The sequence below is a fragment of the Scardinius erythrophthalmus genome, assembly GCF_964197995.2.
Source record: "Scardinius erythrophthalmus genome assembly, chromosome: 12".
In the NCBI taxonomy this organism is placed as follows: domain Eukaryota; kingdom Metazoa; phylum Chordata; class Actinopteri; order Cypriniformes; family Leuciscidae; genus Scardinius; species Scardinius erythrophthalmus.
The window spans coordinates 43056279-43081278 of NC_138232.1; the positions used below are offsets into that span (position 1 = coordinate 43056279).

The 25000-nt window shown below is 37.3% G+C and overlaps 2 protein-coding genes across 10 annotated transcripts in view; both read left to right on the top strand.

The window, feature by feature from the left end:
- The window catches only part of LOC308699314 (interleukin-2 receptor subunit beta), a 25461-nt gene extending 17527 nt beyond the window's left edge, over positions 1-7934 (top strand). For 4 of the 9 annotated variants that reach the window (XM_081380035.1, XM_081380036.1, XM_081380037.1 and 1 more), the window contains 4 exons: positions 1-105; positions 1737-1851; positions 5163-5247; positions 6104-7929. The exon at positions 1-105 is cut by the window's left edge and continues 76 nt beyond it. In XM_081380035.1, coding sequence (XP_081236161.1) covers positions 1-105; positions 1737-1851; positions 5163-5247; positions 6104-6742 — 944 coding nt within the window. In that variant the 3' untranslated portion in view covers positions 6743-7929. Of the gene's footprint in view, positions 106-1736; positions 1852-5162; positions 5248-6103 lie in introns of all 9 variants that reach the window. The other 5 variants (XR_014031168.1, XR_014031169.1, XR_014031170.1 and 2 more) reach the window with 2 other exon arrangements.
- Positions 7935-8465: 531 nt separating this feature from the next.
- The window catches only part of tmprss6 (transmembrane serine protease 6), a gene marked incomplete at both ends in the record, with an annotated part of 35879 nt that continues 19344 nt past the window's right edge, over positions 8466-25000 (top strand). Inside the window, 14 exons of the mRNA XM_081380546.1 lie at positions 8466-8479; positions 8684-8849; positions 8957-9083; positions 10286-10428; positions 11927-11994; positions 12068-12249; positions 12345-12386; positions 16841-17045; positions 17623-17759; positions 19350-19462; positions 22951-23060; positions 23153-23295; positions 23813-23911; positions 24266-24379. Of these exons, the coding sequence (XP_081236672.1) occupies positions 8466-8479; positions 8684-8849; positions 8957-9083; positions 10286-10428; positions 11927-11994; positions 12068-12249; positions 12345-12386; positions 16841-17045; positions 17623-17759; positions 19350-19462; positions 22951-23060; positions 23153-23295; positions 23813-23911; positions 24266-24379 (1663 nt within the window). The remainder of the gene's footprint in view (positions 8480-8683; positions 8850-8956; positions 9084-10285; positions 10429-11926; positions 11995-12067; positions 12250-12344; positions 12387-16840; positions 17046-17622; positions 17760-19349; positions 19463-22950; positions 23061-23152; positions 23296-23812; positions 23912-24265; positions 24380-25000) is intronic.

Here is a 25000-nt window from a genome sequence, read left to right on the forward strand (position 1 = left end):
TGATCCGGGTGAGAGTCAAGCTTACACTTCTTCCCAACGCGATCTGGAGCGACTGGAGTCAGGAGTACAGCTGGACATCTGAAGTGGGCCAGACCCCCCCACAAGGTGACACACACACACACACACACACACACACACACACACCTCCCCCGACTGCACTGACACCATGGGCTCTATCATACACCAGGCGTTGCGCGACGCGAGTGTGTTTTGCTAGTTTCAGCCCGACGCAGTTTTCATTTTCACGTCCTGCGCCGCCGCGGTGTTTATATAGCAGACGCATGTGCGCTGATCTATTCACCCTGAGCGGTGTGTGTGTTCAGTGTGTGTTCAGTGTGTGTTCAGTGTGTGCTCAGTGTGTGCTCAGTGTGTGTTCAGTGTGTGCTCAGTGTGTGTTCAGGCGGTGTGTTGCTATTTTGAGGAACTGAAATGAGTCACTGACCAACTGAGGTCTGAAGTCAATGGCGCAATATTTATTTTTGTTATTTAAAGGATGCATTAGTAATGTGGCCTATAGGCGGGTCCACAACACACACACACACACACACACACACACACACACACACACACACACACACACACACTGCTTATTACACAGCACACACACACACACACACACACACACACACACACACACACACACACACTGCTTATTACACACACACACACACACACACACACACACACACACACACACACACACACACACACACTGCTTATTACACACACACACACACACACACTGCTTATTACACAGCACACACACACACTGCTTATTACACAGCACACACACACACTGCTTATTACACAGCACACACACTGCTTATTACACAGCGCACACACACACACTGCTTATTACACAGCACACACACACACTGCTTATTACACAGCACACACACACACACACTGCTTATTACACACACACACACACACACACACACACACACACACACACACTGCTTATTACACAGCGCACACACACACACACACACACTGCTTATTACACAACACACACACACACACTGCTTATTACACAGCACACACACACACAAACACACACACACACACACACTGCTTATTACACAGCGCGCACACACACACACACACACACACACACACACACACACACACACACACACACACAACACACACACACTGCTTATTACACACACACTTTGCTTATTACACACACACACTGCTTATTACACTACACACACACACTGCTTATTACACACACTCTGCTTATTACACACACACACTCTGCTTATTACACACACACTTTGCTTATTACACACACACACACACACACTGCTTATTACACAACACACACACACACACACTGCTTATTACACACACACTCTGCTTATTACACACACACACTGCTTATTACACACACACTCTGCTTATTACACACACACACACTGCTTATTACACAACACATACTCTGCTTATTACACACACACTTTGCTTATTACACACACACACACACACTGCTTATTACACAACACACACACTGCTTATTACACACACACTCTGCTTATTACACAACACACACTGCTTATTACACAACACATACTCTGCTTATTACACACACACACTGCTTATTACACAACACACACACTGCTTATTACACACACTCTGCTTATTACACACACACTGCTTATTACACACACTCTGCTTATTACACACACCCTCAGGTGCGCTGACTCTAACTCTCTGTCGCTGTGTGTCCTCAGACGTCCCCGGGATCCTGACGCTGGATTGGTTAGTTGCAGGATTCACACTGACAGGACTCTCTCTGGTTGTCGTATCGGTCTGTGCTTTTCTCTTCCACTGCAACAGGAGCAAGAGGTGAGAGATAACACACACTCCGTCACCACACTACACACACTCCTTCACCTACACTACACACACTCCGTCACCACACTACACACACTCCATCACCACACTACACACACTCCATCACCACACTACACACACTCCCCATCACCTACACTACACACACTCCGTCACCACACTACACACACTCCATCACCTACACTACACACACTCCATCACCTACACTACACACACTCCGTCACCACACTACACACACTCCGTCACCACACTACACACACTCCATCACCTACACTACACACACTCCGTCACCACACTACACACACACTCCATCACCTACACTACACACACTCCGTCACCACACTACACACACTCCGTCACCACACTACACACACTCCTTCACCTACACTACACACACTCCGTTACCACACTACACACACTCCATCACCTACACTACACACACTCCGTCACCACACTACACACACTCCGTCACCACACTACACACACACTCCGTCACCACACTACACACACTCCGTCACCACACTACACACACTCCGTCACCACACTACACACACACTCCATCACCACACTACACACACTCCGTCACCACACTACACACACTCCTTCACCTACACTACACACACTCCGTTACCACACTACACACACTCCATCACCTACACTACAAACACTCCGTCACCACACTACACACACTCCGTCACCACACTACACACACTCCTTCACCTACACTACACACACTCCTTCACCTACACTACACACACTCCGTCACCACACTACACACACTCCGTCACCACACTACACACACTCCGTCACCACACTACACACACTCCGTCACCACACTACACACACTCCTTCACCTACACTACACACACTCCTTCACCTACACTACACACACTCCGTCACCACACTACACACACTCCGTCACCACACTACACACACTCCGTCACCACACTACACACACTCCGTCACCACACTACACACACTCCTTCACCTACACTACACACACTCCTTCACCTACACTACACACACTCCGTCACCACACTACACACACTCCGTCACCACACTACACACACTCCGTCTCCACACTACACACACTCCGTCACCACACTACACACACTCCTTCACCTACACTACACACACTCCTTCACCTACACTACACACACTCCGTCACCACACTACACACACTCCGTCACCACACTACACACACTCCGTCACCACACTACACACACTCCGTCACCTACACTACACACACTCCATCACCTACACTACACACACTCCGTCACCACACTACACACACTCCGTCACCACACTACACACACTCCTTCACCTACACTACACACACTCCATCACCACACTACACACACTCCGTCACCACACTACACACACTCCCCATCACCTACACTACACACACTCCATCACCACACTACACACACTCCGTCACCACACTACACACACACTCCTTCACCTACACTACACACACTCCATCACCACACTACACACACTCCGTCACCACACTACACACACTCCCCTTCACCTACACTACACACACTCCGTCACCACACTACACACACACTCCTTCACCTACACTACACACACTCCGTCACCACACTACACACACTCCGTCACCACACTACACACACTCCGTCACCACACTACACACACTCCGTTACCACACTACACACACTCCATCACCTACACTACACACACTCCGTCACCACACTACACACACTCCGTCACCACACTACACACACTCCGTCACCACACTACACACACTCCTTCACCTACACTACACACACTCCGTCACCACACTACACACACTCAGTCACCACACTACACACACTCCGTCACCACACTACACACACTCCATCACCTACACTACACACACTCCGTCACCACACTACACACACTCCATCACCTACACTACACACACTCCGTCACCACACTACACACATTCCATCACCTACACTACACACCCTCGTCACCACACTACACACACTCCTTCACCACACTACACACACTCCGTCACCACACTACACACACTCCGTCACCTACACTACACACACTCCGTCACCACACTACACACACTCCGTCACCACACTACACACATTCCATCACCTACACTACACACCCTCGTCACCACACTACACACACTCCGTCACCACACTACACACACTCCTTCACCTACACTACACACACTCCGTCACCACACTACACACACTCCATCACCTACACTACACACACTCCGTCACCACACTACACACATTCCATCACCTACACTACACACCCTCGTCACCACACTACACACACTCCGTCACCACACTACACACACTCCTTCACCTACACTACACACACTCCGTCACCACACTACACACACTCCATCACCACACTACACACACTCCGTCACCACACTACACACACTCCGTCACCTACACTACACACACTCCGTCACCACACTACACACACTCCGTCACCTACACTACACACACTCCGTCACCTACACTACACACACTCCGTCACCACACTAGTTTGTGTTTACATAATATATGTGTGTGTGTGTGTGTGTGTGTACAGTGTATATTTATTTTGTATATATAAATACACACACATGCATGTATATATTTAAGAAATATGTGTTATTATTTATATATGAAATATCTTGTAAGTATGTATAAATATATGTACAGTATAACTATAACAATAAATATAATGTTATGGACAACTATAACAATAACTAACTATAACTATGCAAATGATAACTAAATCAATAACTGTAATGATAACCATAACTATAATGTTGACTATGAAAATAACCATAAGAATAACTATAATGACAACATTAACTGTAATAATGATAACAATAAATATAATGATAACTATAACGATTACTGTAATAATAACAATGATAAAAATAATAAAGATAATAACAATAACTATACTGATAATGATAACTATGAAAATGATAACTATATCAGTAATTGTAATGATAACCATAACTATAATGATAACAATAACTAAAATGATAACTATATTAATGATAACAATCAATATAAAGATAACGATAACTATGATAATGATAACGAAGAATAAAATGATAACTATAACAATAACTATAAAGATAAAAATAATAACGATAACTATAACTGTAACAATAACTATGATTTTATTCAGTGAGAACAAAGACATAAAGCTCGCTCAGCCGCGGAGGAACTCCTTCTGCAACTGATGTGAATATGAGCAGAGAATGAGTCTTAGATCTGTGAGAGAGAGACACCAAACCTCTTGTTCATGAGTGACCTTTCACCTTTCAGCCTCCAGAAGAAGTGTTCCCTGGATATTCCGGATCCCTCCAAATTCTTCGGAGATCTGAACTCTCGACACGGAGGGAATTTCATGGTGAGTCTCGTGCGATCAGATAATCAGTTCTGTTAATGTGTGTTCATCATCACACACTGTCGGTTCGTCGAGTCGGGTTTCTCACGAGGCTTTTCTCCATCCTGTCACTGGTGGAGTTCTGCTGTCACCTCAGTCTTTCGGCTTGCTTAGTTGGGGACATTTAATATACAACATTAATATTGATCTGCCTGCAATGACTCCATTATATGAGAACTGAACTGAGCTGGACGATGACATCTATAACACACACATATATATATATATATATATATATATATATATATATATATATATATATATATATATATATATATATATATATATATTATATATATGTGAGGGGGGTGAATAAAAAAATTCACCCCCCTCACAGTCGTCATGAAGGGCAAAATTAGCTATATAGACCAAAACCACTTTCTGCACCAGGCTGTAAACGTGCTTTTTTCTGCTGTAAAGTTGGGCATTTTAACATGGGGGTTTATGGGATTGAGTCTCTTTTGCAGCCGGCCTCTAGTGGCCAGTCGATGAACTGCAGTTTAAGTCTCTACCGTGTTGGTTTCAAGAGAGAGACAGGGAGGTTGCCGCTTGGTTTAGACCGACTCTGAAGTAGGAGTAAATTAGTTCTTCCAAAAGGAGTTCCTTGTAACTAAAATAGTTCCCAGTTCCTGCGGTGCGAACACAGCACAATCCGTGTACTTCCGCCACTAGCTCTGGGAACTATGAGAAGGTTCCTCCAGCGCGAAAGCCCCTTGTGTTGCATTATTGTCCTGTTATCAAGCTGCTTTATAACAATCTGCATTGTAAAAAGCGCTACATAAATAAAGCTTGACTTTTGACGGCACGTTCTCTCCAACAGTCTTGGCTGGGGCCGCTTTTATCGCACGAGAGCTTCATCAAGGTGGACACGGAGTGTGTGAGTCCCGTCGAGGTCATGAAGCAGCCGGACGCCGGTGATTCCCGGAGCTCGCACAGAGACAGCGATGGCCTGCAGGACCGATGGGAGGGAACCAGCAAATCCTCCAACTTCTCCAACTCCACCTACTTTCTGTCCCAGAGTTCGAAAGGGCCGATCGACACCCTGGAGCCCTGCTCGATGGACTCCTCCTATGGGCCAGCAGGGGGCGTCTGCGGCCCGGACCCGGTTCACGCTCGCGACGCCCGCGACTCTCAAGAGAAGGAGCTTGAGCTCTCTGTGAACACCCTGGAGAAGCTCCGGCAGGACACGCAGAGCCCGGATTCGGGTTTCGCGGGCGGGGGCGAGGACAGCATGGAGGAGTCGGACCTCCCCAGTCCTCTGGCTTTAAACATGACCCGTCTCCTGCCCCGGGACCTGCCGGCGCCCCATCCCATCATGCACCCGCTCCTGGGCTTCGAGCACACGGCGGGTTTGAGCTGCGTGTTTCCAGGACTGTTGGACCTAGACCTTCAGAGCCCGTGTGGGATGATCGAGCCCTCTAGTGGCGGTTACATGCCAGTGAAGAATGTGCAGAATTAACGTTGTTGTTTACAGTTCAGACTGAAGAGATCGTGAATGTTCAGGGCTTGACTTTAAAGGTGATATGTTATTCCCCTTTTCACAGGATGTAATATAAATCAGTGGTGCATGACTGATGCAACTACCAACCATATGATTTATTATAGCTTGTGGAACTGTGGGAAACCACTAGCTACAGCGACTGGAGAGCGAAAGAGTTAAAACGGTGCATATGTCAGTGCAACATACGATTGCATTTTTTGTTCTTCCATCATCTACTCGCCTTCATAACTGAACACAGAAGATGTGTCTAGCTGCTCTTGTCCATTCAATGAACACAGCTGTAAAGATTTCTCATTGGCTTTGAAAGACTAGGATTAGATGGACCTCTGCTCTGATTCTTGTACGGTGTTTATTTCGCACTTTCATTGCGTTTAAAAGAGCAGCGTGAACATTCTGCTAAATATCTTCTTTTGTCTTCCAAATGAAGAAAGTATAAGTCATACAGGCTTGTAATGACATGACGGTGAATAAATGGTGAGAGAAGTTTAACTCTTTCCCCGCCAGGGTTAAGAATATTGAAAACTTACATCAATGGCGGGGAAAGAGTTGCTTTTTTCCTGTTTCTTACTCATCATAAAGTCTTGATGTTTACCATGGTTTTCTGCCTGACTAATGAGTTAAAGAAGGAGACTGACATGATTGGATCTGCTCTCGTATCTACATGTGGAGTCACACCTGGTTTCAATCCGTTTGTCACACTCACTGTGTGAACGCAAAACCAGGTGAAGCAAAAAGGACAGTTTCCAGTTTCTTTCCACTAAGATTCAACCGTGCAGTTTACAACGTGCAAACCTTTTAAAAAATAGCTTTTCAGAAAACTTTTATAGTTTCGGATGAGAGGATTTATTATATTTTACACCCTGTATGTTATTGTGATATATTATTTTAATTTATAGGATGTTCACCAACAGTGACATTCATGCTAAAGTTAAACGAAAACACAAAACTAGAAGTAAAACTCTCTTTTGAATGGCTTGACACAGTCATTTATCAGTGTTATTGTCCTTTTGATAATTATGTTTTCAAATGCAATTTCATATTTACATGCATATTTTGAAAATGGCGCCTGCTATTTGGAGGAATGTAAGAGAAGTCGAACGGCTTCAGTTTGCTGCTAATTAATATATTAAAACATGTATGCTCTGATTGGATGTGTGGATGTCTGGGTTTCTCTGATTGGATGTGTCTTATCTAATTACCAACTGAAATGACTTTTTACAGAGGTGATGTGAGAAGTTGGTGACTTTATATATATTTATGATATCAGAATTTTCAGAAGTAAATACTTTTTCATGGCACTGTATTGCTAATTATCAATGGGACTAGTTTACGATGAAAATGACAGTAATGGAAGAATATATATATATATATATATATATATATATATATATATATATATATATATATATATAAACAGTAGATGCTTAAGCTTAAGTACTCAAATAAACACATCAAACACAGAAAACATTTTTTTAAAGTATTTTTCTTTTATCATGATATACTGTGATATTAATGGCTACACATTTTAAATGGAACAAAATGTAGAGGTTGCAACATTTGAACACATAATTTGTCCCTGAATCTACTTCTGTCCAAAAAATGCACTAATAAAACTGGGAAAGCCCGCGTGTTGATCATAGCCCAGAGGAGCATCATCTGCACACAGGTGAGGTCCGGCCTGATGACGTCACGCAGGTGCGTTGCTGGGCGGTGACTGTGTATCATAAGAGATCCGTTATTAATATTCTCGCTTTACATAAACGCAGAATCTCAGCAAGCAGACGCGTTTATATGAAAGCTGTGGCTTTAGTGTCCACGCACTGTCCTCAGATCAGCAGATCCACTTCACTATTGATCCGCAACGGACTTCGGACTGACAAACACAAGTGTTTCCCTCAGAACATGTGTGAAGAACCGAACATGTGTGGATTCTGAGTCCTGGAGAAGAACCACCCGAATCAGGACTGACGGAACCGAAGATGGACCCGAGATAACGGTTCGGGCGATGATGGAGCTCGGAAATGGGTTCACAGCGGATCCGAATCAAGACTGCGACACCAGCACTGTGAGAGAGCCGCATGTTCCCTTCAAATAACACACATAAAGGCATTGCACAACAAGAACTGAGAAGTTATTTGAGAAGAATATGTGAATATTCGTGTTTATACACAGGAATCGCGCGTCGATCCGGATCCGTCCCATAAAAGGAGGAGCTTCCCGAAATGGCTGATTGGCCTCATCTTCCTCATCATAATCTTCATCTCGGCTGGGTCTGCATGTGTTATCTGGTACTTTCTGGGTGAGGAAACAGTCACACATGCGTTCAGCACAATATAGCGTCATCTCTGCTGGAAAATGTGAATTCCCTGCTAAATGTGAACATGTTTAGAGAGGATTTTAGCACAGGATAATCATGCATCATCCATCATGATTATTGCATTATTGCTTTAATCAAAACATTCTATGTGCATTTATGAATTTTTGACTAAATGACAGAATCCCAGTCCTGCTGAATCACACTAATCATATGAGTTATGTACAGACCTTTATTTGTCAGTTAAATGGTGTCAAAGATGGATCCGCATTAGATGATTCTGCTCAGCAATTGGGTATGATAAATAATGAAATGTTCGATTTATTTTTCAAATGTGCATTAAATTCAGAGAATTAGTAGGGAAAAAGTCTATGGAAGCTTGTTTCCGCCACAGAATAAAAAATAAAAAAGGTAATTGCGACTTTTCATTTCACAATTCTGACTTTATAACATGCAATTGGGAAATATAAAGTCAGAATTGCATGATATAAAGTCGTAATTGCGTGTTATAAAGTCAGAATTGCAAGATTTAAACATGCAGTTCTGAGAAATAAAGTCAGCAATTGCAAAATTCTGAGATATAAACGTCAGAATTCTGAGGTAAAAGGTGCAATTACCTTTTTTATATATATTCTGTGGCGGAAACAAGCTTCCATAGTTTCCTGATGTGTTTGCAGTGAGAAAACACAGATGAACAAAAGTGCGATGAAACACAAGAGAAACAACTGCGTGTTATAAAGTCAGCAGCAGCTCAGCTTTTCTATTTTTAGTACATGGTTGTCATGTAAACAAACCCTTAGTTGGACGTTCGTCTAACATTTTTTAAATGTTTCTACTTGTTTCAGAACGTTCAGAGAACATTCAAAATAACGTTCCATAATGTTTGAAGAATGATACAATGTAACATTCCCTTGCATAACCAAGAAAAAAAGTGTTTAGAACATTTAAATAACTGGACGTTTTTGAACATTCAGAAATAATATGTTTATAAGTTAATGGGAACATTAGCCAAACGTTCTTAAAACATATTTCGTTAGCTAGGTTCAGAGTGACAGGTGTCAGTCAAAAACCACAGAAACATGAACACAAACTTACTGAGTGAGTGTAACCTTTAGCCACCCGTCTCACGTTCTCTGTGTGTGTGTGTGTGTGTGTGTGTGTGTGTGTGTGTGTGTGTGTGTATTTAGAGTACAGGGTCTGGGTGCTGGAGCCGCGGGTGATTCAACAGTACACGGCCAGTGTTTCCATACTGAATAAGAACTTCTCTGTGAGCCTGACCAATCATGAGAGCTCAGAGTTCAGAGCCGAGGCGACGTCTGTGCAGAACATGGTGAGGAAACATAGGCTGTGTGTGTGTGTGTGTGTGTGTGTGTGTGTGTGTGTCTGTCAAGACTGTGTTGTAAGGGCTAGTAGCAGTTAGTCAAGAGGTAATCCGTTATTCAAATTCAGATTCAAATCAGAAAAAACAGTTCAGACAGAAGGGGTCATCGGGTCATCGGATGCAGAAGTAAAATTGACAAATAGACATGCACTGAAACGGGTCGCTGTGAACAGAGCTGTTTTTGAGGAGGTAAAAACGGTGTTGTTTTACACAACCATTGAGGAATTTTAACCAAAGTATGTTACAAACTTTACATGTAGACCCTGAAGAATCACACCAACTTGTGGAAAATGGACATCCGATGACCCCTTTAAGAAAGAAATCAGGGGCCTCATTTATAACCGTTGCGTTGCACAAAACTGAAAGAGCCGTACGACACTTCACACGCATGAGTTGTGATTTATAAAGACAAACTTGATAGGAAAATTTGCGCAAACTCTGATCCATAAGTACGAACATTCTGGAGACGGAGCAGTATGGATGGAGATCGATGGAGATCTGAGGAACTGATGAAGGAAAACCACTTTAATATTCATTATGAGTCCTAATCATAAATACAGTGCATGTTCACAATAACAGTTTAAATACATACAATAAGGATTTAAACTATCTGATATACACATTTAGATTAAATATGTCATTCTTAATAACGGAGTTAAGCACTTAAATTACATGAAATCATTACAGAGAAGTTACTACATTTTTTATATTCTAATAAATAGAAGTATTTGTAGTGTATGGGATGCTTTTGAACACTTTTCCTGAGGCATGCTGTGTTGATTAGCACATGATAATAGCAGAACTCATGATCTGAGAAAATATTTTCATGCAAATAATGATCAATAATGTACAATAAGGCCAATCAGTATCCATTAAAAATATAAAGCAATTAAAAATACAATTTGGCCAGTGGAAAAGAGTGAGAAAAACTTTCTCTGAAACGTATTTTATAGTATTTGATTTATTGATTCAAAAACAAGGCAAGGATAGGCTACTACGGTAAATTATTTTTAGCAATGTAATGTGATGCACATCCGTATCTCATATTTTCCTGATGTCTTGTACTGTTAAACATGGTATCACTTGGATGAATATGCATATGCAAATGATATGCATATTAAAACGAGGTGTCGTACGCTATGGTTATTCTGAGGTGGAGACGTATATGTGCACAATCTTCTTCTGGCTGGGATTTATAAAGGGAATTTTTATAAGTCTGAATATTTTTTGGCATACGCCATTTTTGGCTTTCGGGCGCACATACACTATTAGTAAGGATCCTACACACGTTTTATAAATGAGACCCCTGATGACTTGTTGTAAGTCTAGTCAGAAATTCCATGCAAAATGTAGCTGGAAGCTGATCACCCAGCATGCTTTGGTGTGGTCAAGCTGAGCCTAGAACACTCAACAACCTTATCGTCATTATATCATGACTCTTTGATAGGTTGAGAAGCTGGTGAAGTCCACAGATCTGTCCAGATACTTCAACTCCACTGCGGTCTTCGCCTTTGGGTGAGGAAGCCGTCGCTGGTGTTTCGTGAGCGATCTGTGCAGAACCGTCACGTGTCCTCTGGTGTTTCTGCAGGGAGGGCAGTGTTGTGGCTCACTTCTGGCTGCGTCTGTCGGTTCCCGTCAGTCGTGTGGAGACGGTGAGCGTGGCGAGACTGAACGAGAGTGTGTTCAGAGAGCTCCAGCGCTTCACTGACGCTCAGCAGATCTGCACATACGAGGGTTTCCAGCTGCTGATGTCCTCGCTCAGCATCACCGGTGACTCTCATCAGACCAGACATGTGTCGTGACTTCTGCTGCTTTTCTGTTCACTTGTTTTTACTGCTTTGTGTGTTTTTTTTTTTACTTTCCAGAAACCAGCCCCAAAGTTATAGATCTTTTTCAAGCCACTTTTGGTATGATTTTTTTATTTTTTCTCTTTTTTGTTATATTTTGCTGTGAATTTTTTTCCCCTAAACAATCATTTTGAGGTTTTAATTCACTTTCATGTGTTGTAAATCAGTTTTGAAATAATGCAGTGGCATCAACAAGTAGTAATGCCTGAATATTATTCATTAGACTAAATATCAGATCAAGTGCCATTTTAAATTCACAATTACGAAAAAATAAAGTCAGAATTGCGAGAAATAAAGTCAGAATTGCGAAAAAATAAAGTCAGAATTGTGAGAAAGAAAGTTAGAATTGCAAGAAATAAAGTAAAAATTGTGAGATAAGTAGAAACTGCGAGAAATAAAGTAAAAATCGAGAGATTAAAAGTCAGAATTGCGTGATAAAAGTCAGAATTGTTAGAAATAAAGTCTGAATTGCGAGATAAAAAGTCAGAATTGTGAGAAATAACGTAAAAATTGTGAGATAAAAAGTCAGAATTGTGACAAATAAAGTAAAAATTGCAGATAAAAAGTCAGTATAGTGAGAAATGAAGTCAGAATTGCGAGAAATAAAGTAAAAATTTCGTGAAATAAAGTAAGAATTGCTAGATAAAAATTTGGAATTGCAAGAAATAAAGTAAAAATTGCAAGACAAAAAGTCAGAATTGCAAGAAATAAAGTCAGAATTGCGAGAAATAAAGTCAGAATTGAGAGAAAGTTAGAATTGCAAGAAATAAAGTAAAAATTATGAGATAAAAAGTAAAAATTGCTAGATAAAAAGTCAGAATTGCAAGAAATAAAGTAAAAATAGAGAGATAAGTCAGAATTGAGAGAAATAAAGTCAGAATTGCAAGAAATAAAGTAAAAATTGTGAGATAAAAAGTCGCAATTACCTTGTTTTATTCAATAAAGTAAAAATTACGAGATAAAAAGTCATAATTGCGAGATAAAAAGTCAAAATTGTGAGAAATAAAGTCAGAATTTCGAGATAAAACATCAGAATTGTGAGAAATAAAGTCAGAATTGCAAGATAAAAAGTCAGAATAGTGAGAAATGAAGTCAGAATTGCGAGATAAAGTCAGAACTGTGAGAAATAAAGTACAAATTTCGTGAAATAAAGTAAGAATTGCTAGATAAAATTCGGAATTGCAAGAAATAAAGTTAAAATTGCAAGACAAAAAGTCAGAACTGCAAGAAATAAAGTTAAAATTGCAAGACAAAAAGTCAGAATTGCAAGAAATAAAGTAAAAATTGCGAGATAAAAAGTCAGAATTGCAAAAAAATAAAGTCAGAATTGCGAGAAAGAAAGTTAGAATTGCAAGAAATAAAGTAAAAATTGCAAGATAAAAAGTCAGAATACTGAGAAATGAAGTCAGAGTTGCGAGATAAAGTCAAAATGGTGAGAAATAGTCAGAATTGCGAGAAATAAAAGTAAAGATTTCGGAAATAAAGTAAAAATTGCTAAAAAAAAATTCAGAATTGCAAGAAAGAAAGTAAAAATGGAGAGATAAGAAGTCAGAATTGAGAGAAATAAAGTCAGAATTGCAAGAAATAAAGTAAAAATTGCAAGATAAAAGTCGCAATTACCTTGTTTTATTCAATAAAGTAAAAATTGCAAGATAAAAAGTCAGAATTGCAAGGAATAAAGTCAGAATTGCGAGAAATAAAGTCAGAATTGCGAAAAAATAAAGTCAGAATTGAGAGAAAGAAAGTTAGAATTGCAAGAAATAAAGGAAAAATTACGAGATAAAAAGTCATAATTTCGAGATAAAAAGTCAAAATTGTGAGAAATAAAGTCAGAATTTCAAGATAAAACGTCAGAATTGTGAGAAATAAAGTCAGAATTTCGAGATAAAACGTCAGAATTGCGAGATAAAAAGTCAGAATTGTGACAAAGTAAAAATTGCAAGATAAAAAGTCAAAATAGTGAGAAATGAAGTCAGAATTGCGAGATAGTCAGAATGGTGAGAAATAGTCAGAATTGTGAGAAATAAAGTACAAATTTCGTGAAATAAAGTAAGAATTGCTAGATAAAATTCGGAATTGCAAGAAATAACGTTAAAATTGTAAGAAATAAAGTCAGAATTGCGAGATAAAATCAGAATAGCGAAAAAATAAAGTCAGAATTGAGAGAAAGAAAGTTAGAATTGCAAGAAATAAAGTAAAAATTATGAGATTAAAAAGTCAGAATTGCGAGATAAAAAGTCAAAATTGTAAGAAATAAAGTCAGAATTTCGAGATAAAACGTCAGAATTGTGAGAAATAAAGTCAGAATTGCGAGATAAAGTCAGAATTGCGAGAAATGAAGTCAGAATTGCGAGATAAAGTCAGAATGGTGAGAAATAGTCAGAATTGTGAGAAATAAAGATGTCTGAAATAAAGTAAAAATTGCTAGATAAAAAGTCGCAATTACCTTATGTTTTATTCAATAAAGTAAAAATTGCAAGATAAAAAGTCAGAATTGCAAGAAATAAAGTCAGAATTGCGAGAAATAAAGTCAGAATTGCGAAAAATAAAGTCAGAATTGAGAGAAAGAAAGTTAGAATTGCAAGAAATAAAGGAAAAATTACAAGATAAAAAGTCATAATTGTGAGATAAAAAGTCAAAATTGTGAGAAATAAAGTCAGAATTTCGAGATAAAACGTCAGAATTGTGAGAAATAAAGTCAGAATTTCGAGATAAAACATCAGAATTGCGAGATAAAAAGTCAGAATTGTGACAAAGTAAAAATTGCAAGATAAAAAGTCAGAATAGTGAGAAATGAAGTCAGAATTACGAGATAGTCAGAATGGTGAGAAATAGTCAGAATTGTGAGAAATTAAGTTAGAATTGCAAGAAATAAAGTAAAAATTATGAGATTAAAAAGTCAGAATTGCGAGAATAAAAGTCAAAATTGTAAGAAATAAAGTCAGAATTTCGAGATAAAACGTCAGAATTGTGAGAAATAAAGTCAGAATTGCGAGAAATGAAGTCAGAATTGCGAGATAAAGTCAGAATGGTGAGAAATAGTCAGAATTGTGAGAAATATAGATTTCTGAAATAAAGTAAAAATTGCTAGATAAAAAGTCGCAATTACCTTATGTTTTATTCAATAAAGTAAAAATTGCAAGATAAAAAGTCAGAATTGCAAGAAATAAAGTCAAAATTGCGAGAAATAAAGTCAGAATTGCGAAAAATAAAGTCAGAATTGAGAGAAAGAAAGTTAGAATTGCAAGAAATAAAGGAAAAATTACAAGATAAAAAGTCATTGTGAGATAAAAAGTCAAAATTGTGAGAAATAAAGTCAGAATTTCGAGATAAAACGTCAGAATTGTGAGAAATAAAGTCAGAATTTCAAGATAAAACGTCAGAATTGCGAGATAAAAAGTCAGAATTGTGACTAAGTAAAAATTGCAAGATAAAAAGTCAGAATAGTGAGAAATGAAGTCAGAATTGCGAGATAAAGTCAGAATGGTGAGAAATAGTCAGAATTGTGAGAAATAAAGTTAGAATTGCAAGAAATAAAGTAAAAATTATGAGATTAAAAAGTCAGAATTGCGAGATAAAAAGTCAAAATTGTAAGAAATAAAGTCAGAATTGCGAAAAATAAAGTCAGAATTGAGAGAAAGAAAGTTAGAATTGCAGGAAATAAAGTAAAAATGATGAGATAAAATCAGAATTGCGAGATAAAAAGTCAAAATTGTAAGAAATAAAGTCAGAATTGCATGATAAATTCAGAATTGCGAGATAAAGTCAGAATGGTGAGAAATAGTCAGAATTGCGAGAAATAAAAGTAAAGATTTCTGAAATGAAGTAAAAATTGCTAGATAAAAATTCAGAATTGCAAGAAATGAAGTAAAAATGGAGAGATAAAAAGTCGCAATATTATTTTGTGGCTTCTATAGTTTTCCTACTTAATATTTGGATGTCTTTGATTATTTCATTGTTTTTCCACTTTTGTGTTTTAAAAACTGTCTAGAGACGCATTTGTTCAGATCAGGTGAACCGTTGCTCTCACTGATCGTTTGTTCTGAAGAGTCTATTAAAGTGTGTAATAGATGCACGAATGCCAGACATACTCAAGAAAATGAAAACTCAAATTCTGAGCATATATTGAATAATAGGTCCCACTTTATATTAAGTGGCGTTAAGTACTATGTACTTACATCAAAAAATAAGTACAATGTAAGGGTAAGGTTAGGGACAGGTGTGGTGGATTGGGTAGGTTTAAGGTGTAAGGGAAGGGTCAACTGTGTAATTACAAATGTAATTACATAAATTAATTAAAGCTGTAATTACATGCAGGATTTTTTAAAATGTAAGTACAATGTAAAAACATGTAGTTACACAATAAGTACATTGTATCAAATTATTAATTTCAATGTAAGTACATGTAAGTACATAGTACTTAAAGCCACTTAATATAAAGTGGGACTGAATAATATATTGAGTAGATGAACCCCTGTGAGACTCGTGTGTCCTGAAGTGTGGTTCCCCCACAGACTGTTACCGCTACACGTCTCTGCTCTCCACGGAGCCCGTGCTTCTCGAGGGCCCGAACACTCAGAGGTCCTCGTGTCTGTGGCACCTCAGGGCCCCTGCGGGATCCCGGCTCGAGCTCCGGGTCGAGTGGCTCCTGGCCGAGTGTCGAGACCGGCTGATCATCTACGACTCGGTCACGCCAGGAGACTCTCGGCTCATCACCTCGTGAGACTCACGTTCCTCTCTGCTTTAGATCATGCACTGCTCGTTTCCAGTCCAAATATCAAACAATTCTTAAATCAAGATGAATTTACTAGATGAGTAAAATGCTATAAGATATTTTGTCTTGTTTTCTGGGGGAAAAATAAAAATGAAGTGAGTTTTTGCTTAAAACAATTTTGCTGCCAGTGGGGTCAGAAAAATAAACTTAATTCAATCGGAAACAAGATTATTTTTCTGACCCCATTGCCAGATAATTTTTCTTGTTTTAAACAAAACTCACTTAATTTAGATATTTTCCCCCCAGAAAACAAGACATAATATCTTATGGCATTTTACTCATCTAGTAAATTCATCTTGATTTCCTTTTTTTTTTTACAAGACAGTGATGAAGTGTCAGCGGCACCGTCTCTGATGACTGTTACTGTACGGCGTGGTTAATCTCTCTCTCTCTCTCTCTCTCTCTCTCTCTCTCTCTCTCTCTCTCTCTCTCTCTCTCTCTCTCTCTCTCTCTCTCTCTCTCTCTCCCTCCCTCTCTCTCTCTCTCTCTCTCTCTCTCTCTCTCTCTCTCTCTCTCTCTCAGCCTGTATGGATGCAGTCGGTATGAGCAGACGGTGCAGCTTCTGTCGTCTTCTGACTGGATGACGGTGGTTTGGAAACAGGGTCTGTACAATTACAAGGATCCGTTCTCTCTGAGCGCTCGGGCCTGGCCGGATCAGGGTAATCAATTTAATTCAACTCAAATACCTTTATTGGCATGACATTTTGAATTTCCAAAACATGAAAACGACATAGAAAATAGTTTAGAACAGCTGAACAATTGTAGAGCCCTATGATTTCTGCAATGGGGAAAACGCGTACGGAATCCAGTCATAAAAACTCAAAGGTCTTCGCGGCAACCCGTCAAAATAAAAGTTCCATTTAACTTGAAGAAATTGTGACAGAAATATATTACTTTTGTACAGTTTAATTTAGATACGTCTCAATGTACTATTAATACTTACACTAATAATAATAACAAATTATTAATAAAACTTTAAGGAATTTAAATAAAAAAATTAAGGAATAATCACAATTTATAAAAAAAAAGAAAGATCAATTCAATCACAAAAAAGTTTTAATTTGAACAGTTAAGCTCTTGTGTAGCGCTTTGTTTGTTAAAAAAAGTTTGTTTAATTTCATATGATTAAAAGATCAATTAAGTTAATGTTGTATGCCTTCATTTGATTGTCAGAAAAATTAAAATACACAACACAGAATGTCTGGAAACAAATTATTGAAATGAAAGTAAATAAATAAATAAATAAAATTAATTGTTGTTCTATGAACTCAATTAATTTGACACGCTTTTTGATTATTAAAATATAATTAAACCATTATAAGTTAAATAAATAAAATTGTGAAAAAAAAATTCATAGTAATTGTATTATTTCATAGTAAACGTGATTTTTTTTAAACTTTTAATAAAGTTGTGTTAAACTTTCAATAAATTTTTGTTAAATTTGATCAATTTGATGATTTCAATTAGACATGCTTTTTGATTACTAAAATTTTGTTTGACCATTTAAAAAAACGCAATCCAGAAAAATAAAAGAGAAAAAAATGTGGAAAAAAATAAGAGAAAAAAAATAAAATGGATTTCGTAGGGTCCTACAATTGTAATAGCATTTGAACAAGCAATATAGACGGAAAAACAGGTAACACTTTATTTTACAGTGTCCTTGTTACATATGTTACATGTACTTACCATAGTAATAACATTAAATTATGCATAATTACGTGCAACTAACCCTCAACCAAATCCTAATCCTACCCTAACCCTATAGTAAGTACATGTAGTTAATTACTATTACTCGGTACTTAAATATATAATTAATTACACTGTAACAATGACACCTTAAAATAAAGTGTAACCGAAAAACATTATAAAAATAATAATATATAGATAATTAATGATATTATTATGATACAGAAATCATGTAACTAATGAACTGAATAATAACAATTCAACATTGTATACAGTAGTGGCCAAAAGCGATATGCGGAGGGGATATTCTTTTGTCTTTTTATATATGACGGAAGAACAAAACACTAAACTCAGTTATAACACAAATAATCAGTTATTAATATTTTATTGGTTCTCTCTTGATTTTGCATGTGTTCTTAATTTCTTTGTGCGACAGACTTTTTTCTTACAGCGTACAATTGATGCTGATTTAATATGAGATTTCATTCAATTCTTTCGGGTCTTTTGTCTGTTAGTGTTGTTAAGCGACGCTGAGGTTGTGTTTGTCATGTTGTGTGTCACAGAATGTTCCTACAGTGTTGTACTAGAGGAGAAAGACGGCGTCCAGGGGATTTTACGGACCCCCTTCTACCCCAGTTATTACCCTCCCGACACCAACTGCACTTGGACCTTCACTGTAAGACTCTCTCCTTAGACAGTTCAGCTGCTGGAAATGTAAAAATGCAGGAAGTTTTCTGTGATGGGTAGGTTTAGGGGATAGATGTCTATGGAACAGCGTGTGTGTGTGTGTGTGTGTGTGTGTGTGTGTTTGTGTGTGTGTGTGTGTGTGTCTGTGTGTTCAGGTGCCATCGGTAGAAAAAGACAGAATTGTGAGATAAAGTCAGAATTGAAAGATAAAGTCAGAATTGTGAGAAATAAAGTAAAAAATTTAAGGATAAAAAGTCATAATTGAGAGAAATAAAGTCATAATTGAGAGAAATAAAGTAAAAATTGCAAGATAAAAAGTCATAATTGAGAGAAATAGTCAATTGAGAGAAATAAAGTAAAAATTGCAAGATAAAAAGTCATAATTGAGAGAAATAAAGTCATAATTGCGAGAAATAAAGTAAAATTGTGAGATTAAAAGTCAGAATTGCGAGAAATAAAGTCAGAATTGTGAGAAATAAAGTAAAATTGTGAGAAAAAAAGTCATAATTGAGAAAAATAAAGTCATAATTGAGAGAAATAAAGTCATAATTGAGAGAAATAAAGTCAGAATTGTGAGAAATAAAGTAAAAATTGCAAGATAAAAAGTCTGAATTGAGAAAAATAAAGTTATATTTGAGAGAAATAAAGTCATAATTGAGAGAAATAAAGTAAAAATTGCAAGATGAAAAGTCATAATTGAGAAAAATAAAGTCATAATTGAGAGAAATAAAGTAAAAATTGTAAGATGAAAAGTCATAATTGAGAAAAATAAAGTCATAATTGAGAGAAATAGTCATAATTGTGAGAAATAAAGTCATAATTGAGAAAAATAAAGTCATAATTGAGAGAAATAAAGTAAAATTGCAAGATAAAAAGTCATAATTGAGAGAAATAGTCATAATTGAGAGAAATAAAGTAAAAATTGCAAGATAAAGTCATAATTGAGAGAAATAAAGTCATAATTGCGAGAAATAAAGTAAAATTGTGAGATTAAAAGTCAGAATTGCGAGAAATAGTCAGAATTGTGAGAAATAAAGTAAAATTGCAAGATAAAAAGTCAGAATTGAGAGAAATAAAGTCATAATTGAGAGAAATAAAGTAAAAATTGCAAGATAAAAAGTCATAATTGAGAGAAATAGTCATAATTGAGAGAAATAAAGTAAAAATTGCAAGATAAAAAGTCATAATTGAGAGAAATAAAGTCATAATTGCGAGAAATAAAGTAAAATTGTGAGATTAAAAGTCAGAATTGCGAGAAATAAAGTCAGAATTGTGAGAAATAAAGTAAAATTGTGAGAGAAAAAAGTCATAATTGTGAGAAATAAAGTAAAAATTGCAAGATAAAAAGTCAGAATTGAGAAAAATAAAGTCATAATTGAGAGAAATAAAGTCATAATTGAGAGAAATAAAGTCAGAATTGTGAGAAATAAAGTAAAAATTGCAAGATAAAAAGTCAGAATTGAGAAAAATAAAGTTATATTTGAGAGAAATAAAGTCATAATTGAGAGAAATAAAGTAAAAATTGCAAGATGAAAAGTCATAATTGAGAAAAATAAAGTCATAATTGAGAGAAATAAAGTAAAAATTGTAAGATGTAAAGTCATAATTGAGAAAAATAAAGTCATAATTGAGAGAAATAGTCATAATTGTGAGAAATAAAGTCATAATTGAGAGAAATAAAGTCATAATTGAGAGAAATAAAGTAAAATTGTGAGATAAAAAGTCAGAATTGTGAGAAATAAAGTAAAAATTGCAAGATAAAAAGTCATAATTGAGAGAAATAGTCATAATTGAGAGAAATAAAGTAAAAATTGCAAGATAAAGTCATAATTGAGAGAAATAAAGTCATAATTGCGAGAAATAAAGTAAAATTGTGAGATTAAAAGTCAGAATTGCGAGAAATAGTCAGAATTGTGAGAAATAAAGTAAAATTGCAAGATAAAAAGTCAGAATTGAGAGAAATAAAGTCATAATTGAGAGAAATAAAGTAAAAATTGCAAGATAAAAAGTCAGAATTGAGAGAAAGTCATAATTGAGAGAAATAAAGTAAAAATTGCAAGATAAAAAGTCATAATTGAGAGAAATAAAGTCATAATTGCGAGAAATAAAGTAAAATTGTGAGATTAAAAGTCAGAATTGCGAGAAATAAAGTCAGAATTGTGAGAAATAAAGTAAAATTGTGAGAGAAAAAAGTCATAATTGTGAGAAATAAAGTAAAAATTGCAAGATAAAAAGTCAGAATTGAGAAAAATAAAGTCATAATTGAGAGAAATAAAGTCATAATTGAGAGAAATAAAGTCAGAATTGTGAGAAATAAAGTAAAAATTGCAAGATAAAAAGTCAGTATTGAGAAAAATAAAGTTATATTTGAGAGAAATAAAGTCATAATTGCGAGAAATAAAGTAAAAATTGCAAGATGAAAAGTCATAATTGAGAAAAATAAAGTCATAATTGAGAGAAATAAAGTAAAAATTGTAAGATGAAAAGTCATAATTGAGAAAAATAAAGTCATAATTGAGAGAAATAGTCATAATTGTGAGAAATAGTCATAATTGAGAGAAATAGTCATAATTGTGAGAAATAAAGTCATAATTGAGAGAAATAAAGTAAAAATTGAGAGAAATAAAGTAAAAATTGTGAGACAAAGTCAGAATTGTGAGAAATAAACTCATAATTGAGAGAAATAAAGTAAAAATTGTGAGACAAAGTCAGTATTGTGAGAAATAAAGTAAAAATTGCAAGATAAGAAGTCGTAATTGTGAGAAATAGTCATAATTGTGAGAAATAAAGTAAAAATTGTGAGATAAAAAGTCAGAATTGTGAGAAATAAAATAAAAATGGCAAGATAAGAAGTCATAATTGAGAGAAATAAAGTAAAAATTGCAAGATGAAAAGTCAGAATTGAGAAAAATTAAGTCATAATTGAGAGAAATAGTCATAATTGAGAGAAATAAAGTCATAATTGAGAGAAATAAAGTAAAAATTGAGAGAAATAAAGTAAAAATTGTGAGACAAAGTCAGAATTGTGAGAAATAAAATAAAAATGGCAAGATAAGAAGTCATAATTGAGAGAAATAAAGTAAAAATTGCAAGATGAAAAGTCAGAATTGAGAAAAATTAAGTCAGAATTGAGATAAATAAAGTCAGAATTGAGAGAAATAAAGTCAGAATTGAGAGAAATAAAGTCAGAATTGAGAAAAATAAAGTCAGAATTGAGAGAAATAAAGTCAGAATTGAGAGAAATAAAGTCAGAATTGAGAGAAATAAAGTCATAATTGAGAGAAATAAAGTAAAAATTGCTAGATACAAGTTGCAATTACCTTATATATGTTTTATTATGTGGCGGAAACAAGCTTCTATAGTTTTCCTACTTGATATCTTTGATTATTTCATTGTTTTTCCACTTCCACTGACATGAGCATATATTGAATAATATATCGAGTGTGTGTGTGTGTGTGTGTTTGTGTGTGTGTTCAGGTGCCATCGGTAGAGTTCGGTCTGGCCTTGTTCTTTGAAGGATACGAGCTGAATCGGGCGAGTTACAGCCAGACCTGCACTCAGGGCCGATGGAGCATCCAGAACCGCAGGTCAGTCCTGCAGAACCATCAGCACCAGCGCGTGTGTGTGTGTGTGTGTGTGTGTGTGTGTGTGTGACGGCGGTGTGTGTGTGTGTGTGCAGGCTGTGTGGTGTCCGAGGTCTGCAACCGTACGCCGAGCGGATCTTCCTGATGTCCTCCAGCGTCACGGTGTCCATGAGGTCCGAGGTGTCGCTCACCGGCCCGGGCCTTCAGGTCCACTACAGCATCTTCAACCAGTCTGATCGTCAGTACACACACACACACACACACACACACACACACACTCACACACACATACACACACACAGACGCGCTCACCGGCCCGGGCCTTCAGGTCCACTACAGCATCTTCAACCAGTCCAATCGTCAGTACACACACACACATACACACACACACACATGCACACACTGGCCCAGCTCTGAGCTTTATAAACCACTCACACACACTCAAACAAACAAACACACACACACACACACACACACACACACACACACACACACACTCACACACACACAAACACTCAAACCCACACACACACACACACACACTCATACATACAAACAAACACACTTGTGAGAAAAAAGTGAGAATAATTTTTTTTTTACTTTTTATCTTATAGCTTCTATAGAAATATAACTTGTTTTGACACAAAATTCACACTTTTATATGAAGCTGTCATAATTTCTACATACAGTATAAAGCCCAAGTGTATCTGTAACTCTGTGTGTGTGTGTGTGTGTGTGTGTGTGTGTGTGTTCAGCTTGTCCTGGTCAGGTGCTCTGCAACATTAACGGTCTGTGTGTGCCGGCGTGTGACGGTATCTCCGACTGCGCTAACGGACTGGATGAGAGAAACTGCGGTAAATCCCCTTTGTTCAGTTCATGGTGTTTGAAAACGCTTTCATGACTAATGTCATACATTTCTTTCTAATTCTAAAGAAATGCTTTAAGGAAGTAAAAATGTCATCGGATGTGTGTGTGGGCTGAGAGACGCTAATGCCCGTACATGAGTCACTGGATCTATGAAACATGAAACGCTTTTCAGGAAAAGAAACGCACTTTAAAAAAACTTCTTGCTAAAGAAAAAGTGCATAAAAAGCACAGTGACTAGCAATCATAGTGACACAATCAAGCCTAATGATATATGAATGAGGTGTGTTATCTTGTGTGTGTGTGTGTGTGTGTGTGTGTGTGTGTGTGTGTGTGTTTTGAAGTGTGTATCGCTCAGTTCCAGTGCTCAGAGGACAGTCAGTGTGTCGACTACTATAAAGTGTGTGACCAGCACCGAGACTGCATTGATGGCAGTGATGAGGACAACTGCACACATGGTATCACTCACACACACTCACATACACACACACACACTCACACAAACACACGCATGCACACACACACACACACACAAACACACAAACTAGGGCTGTCAAAGTTAGCGCGTTAATAACGCGTTAACGCAAAATCATATTAACGGCACTAATTTTTTTAACGCGCGATTAACGCAGCGCGTATTTTCTGTTTGACCCGTGGCCCAACCCCAGTTGGAGAAATGGAGATACAGTGTTGCCAACTTAGCGACATTGCAGACCCCTTTAGCGATTTTTTCCCTTCAACAAAGCGTTATTTAGAACGCTTATTTAGTTTAGTTTCTGAGTAAAAAACTAAACCTTATTTAGTTTCTGAGAATCGCCGGTAGGCTGCTCTTCCAGCACGTGCGCGCACCTCTCGCTCTCGCTCGCTCTCTCTCTCTCTCTCTCTCTCTCTCTCTCTCTCTCTCTCTCTCTCTCACTCTGCGTCTCGCGCGGAGGAGCAGCGCTTTATTCAGTTAAGCACAGATATTATGTTGCTTCTCTAATTTTACAAGTATAGCCGAAATCAGAGCACAGATATAGTCTTTATCTTATGTGAATTTGATTTCACCAGACGACGGCTCGATTATCAGAATTTTTGTG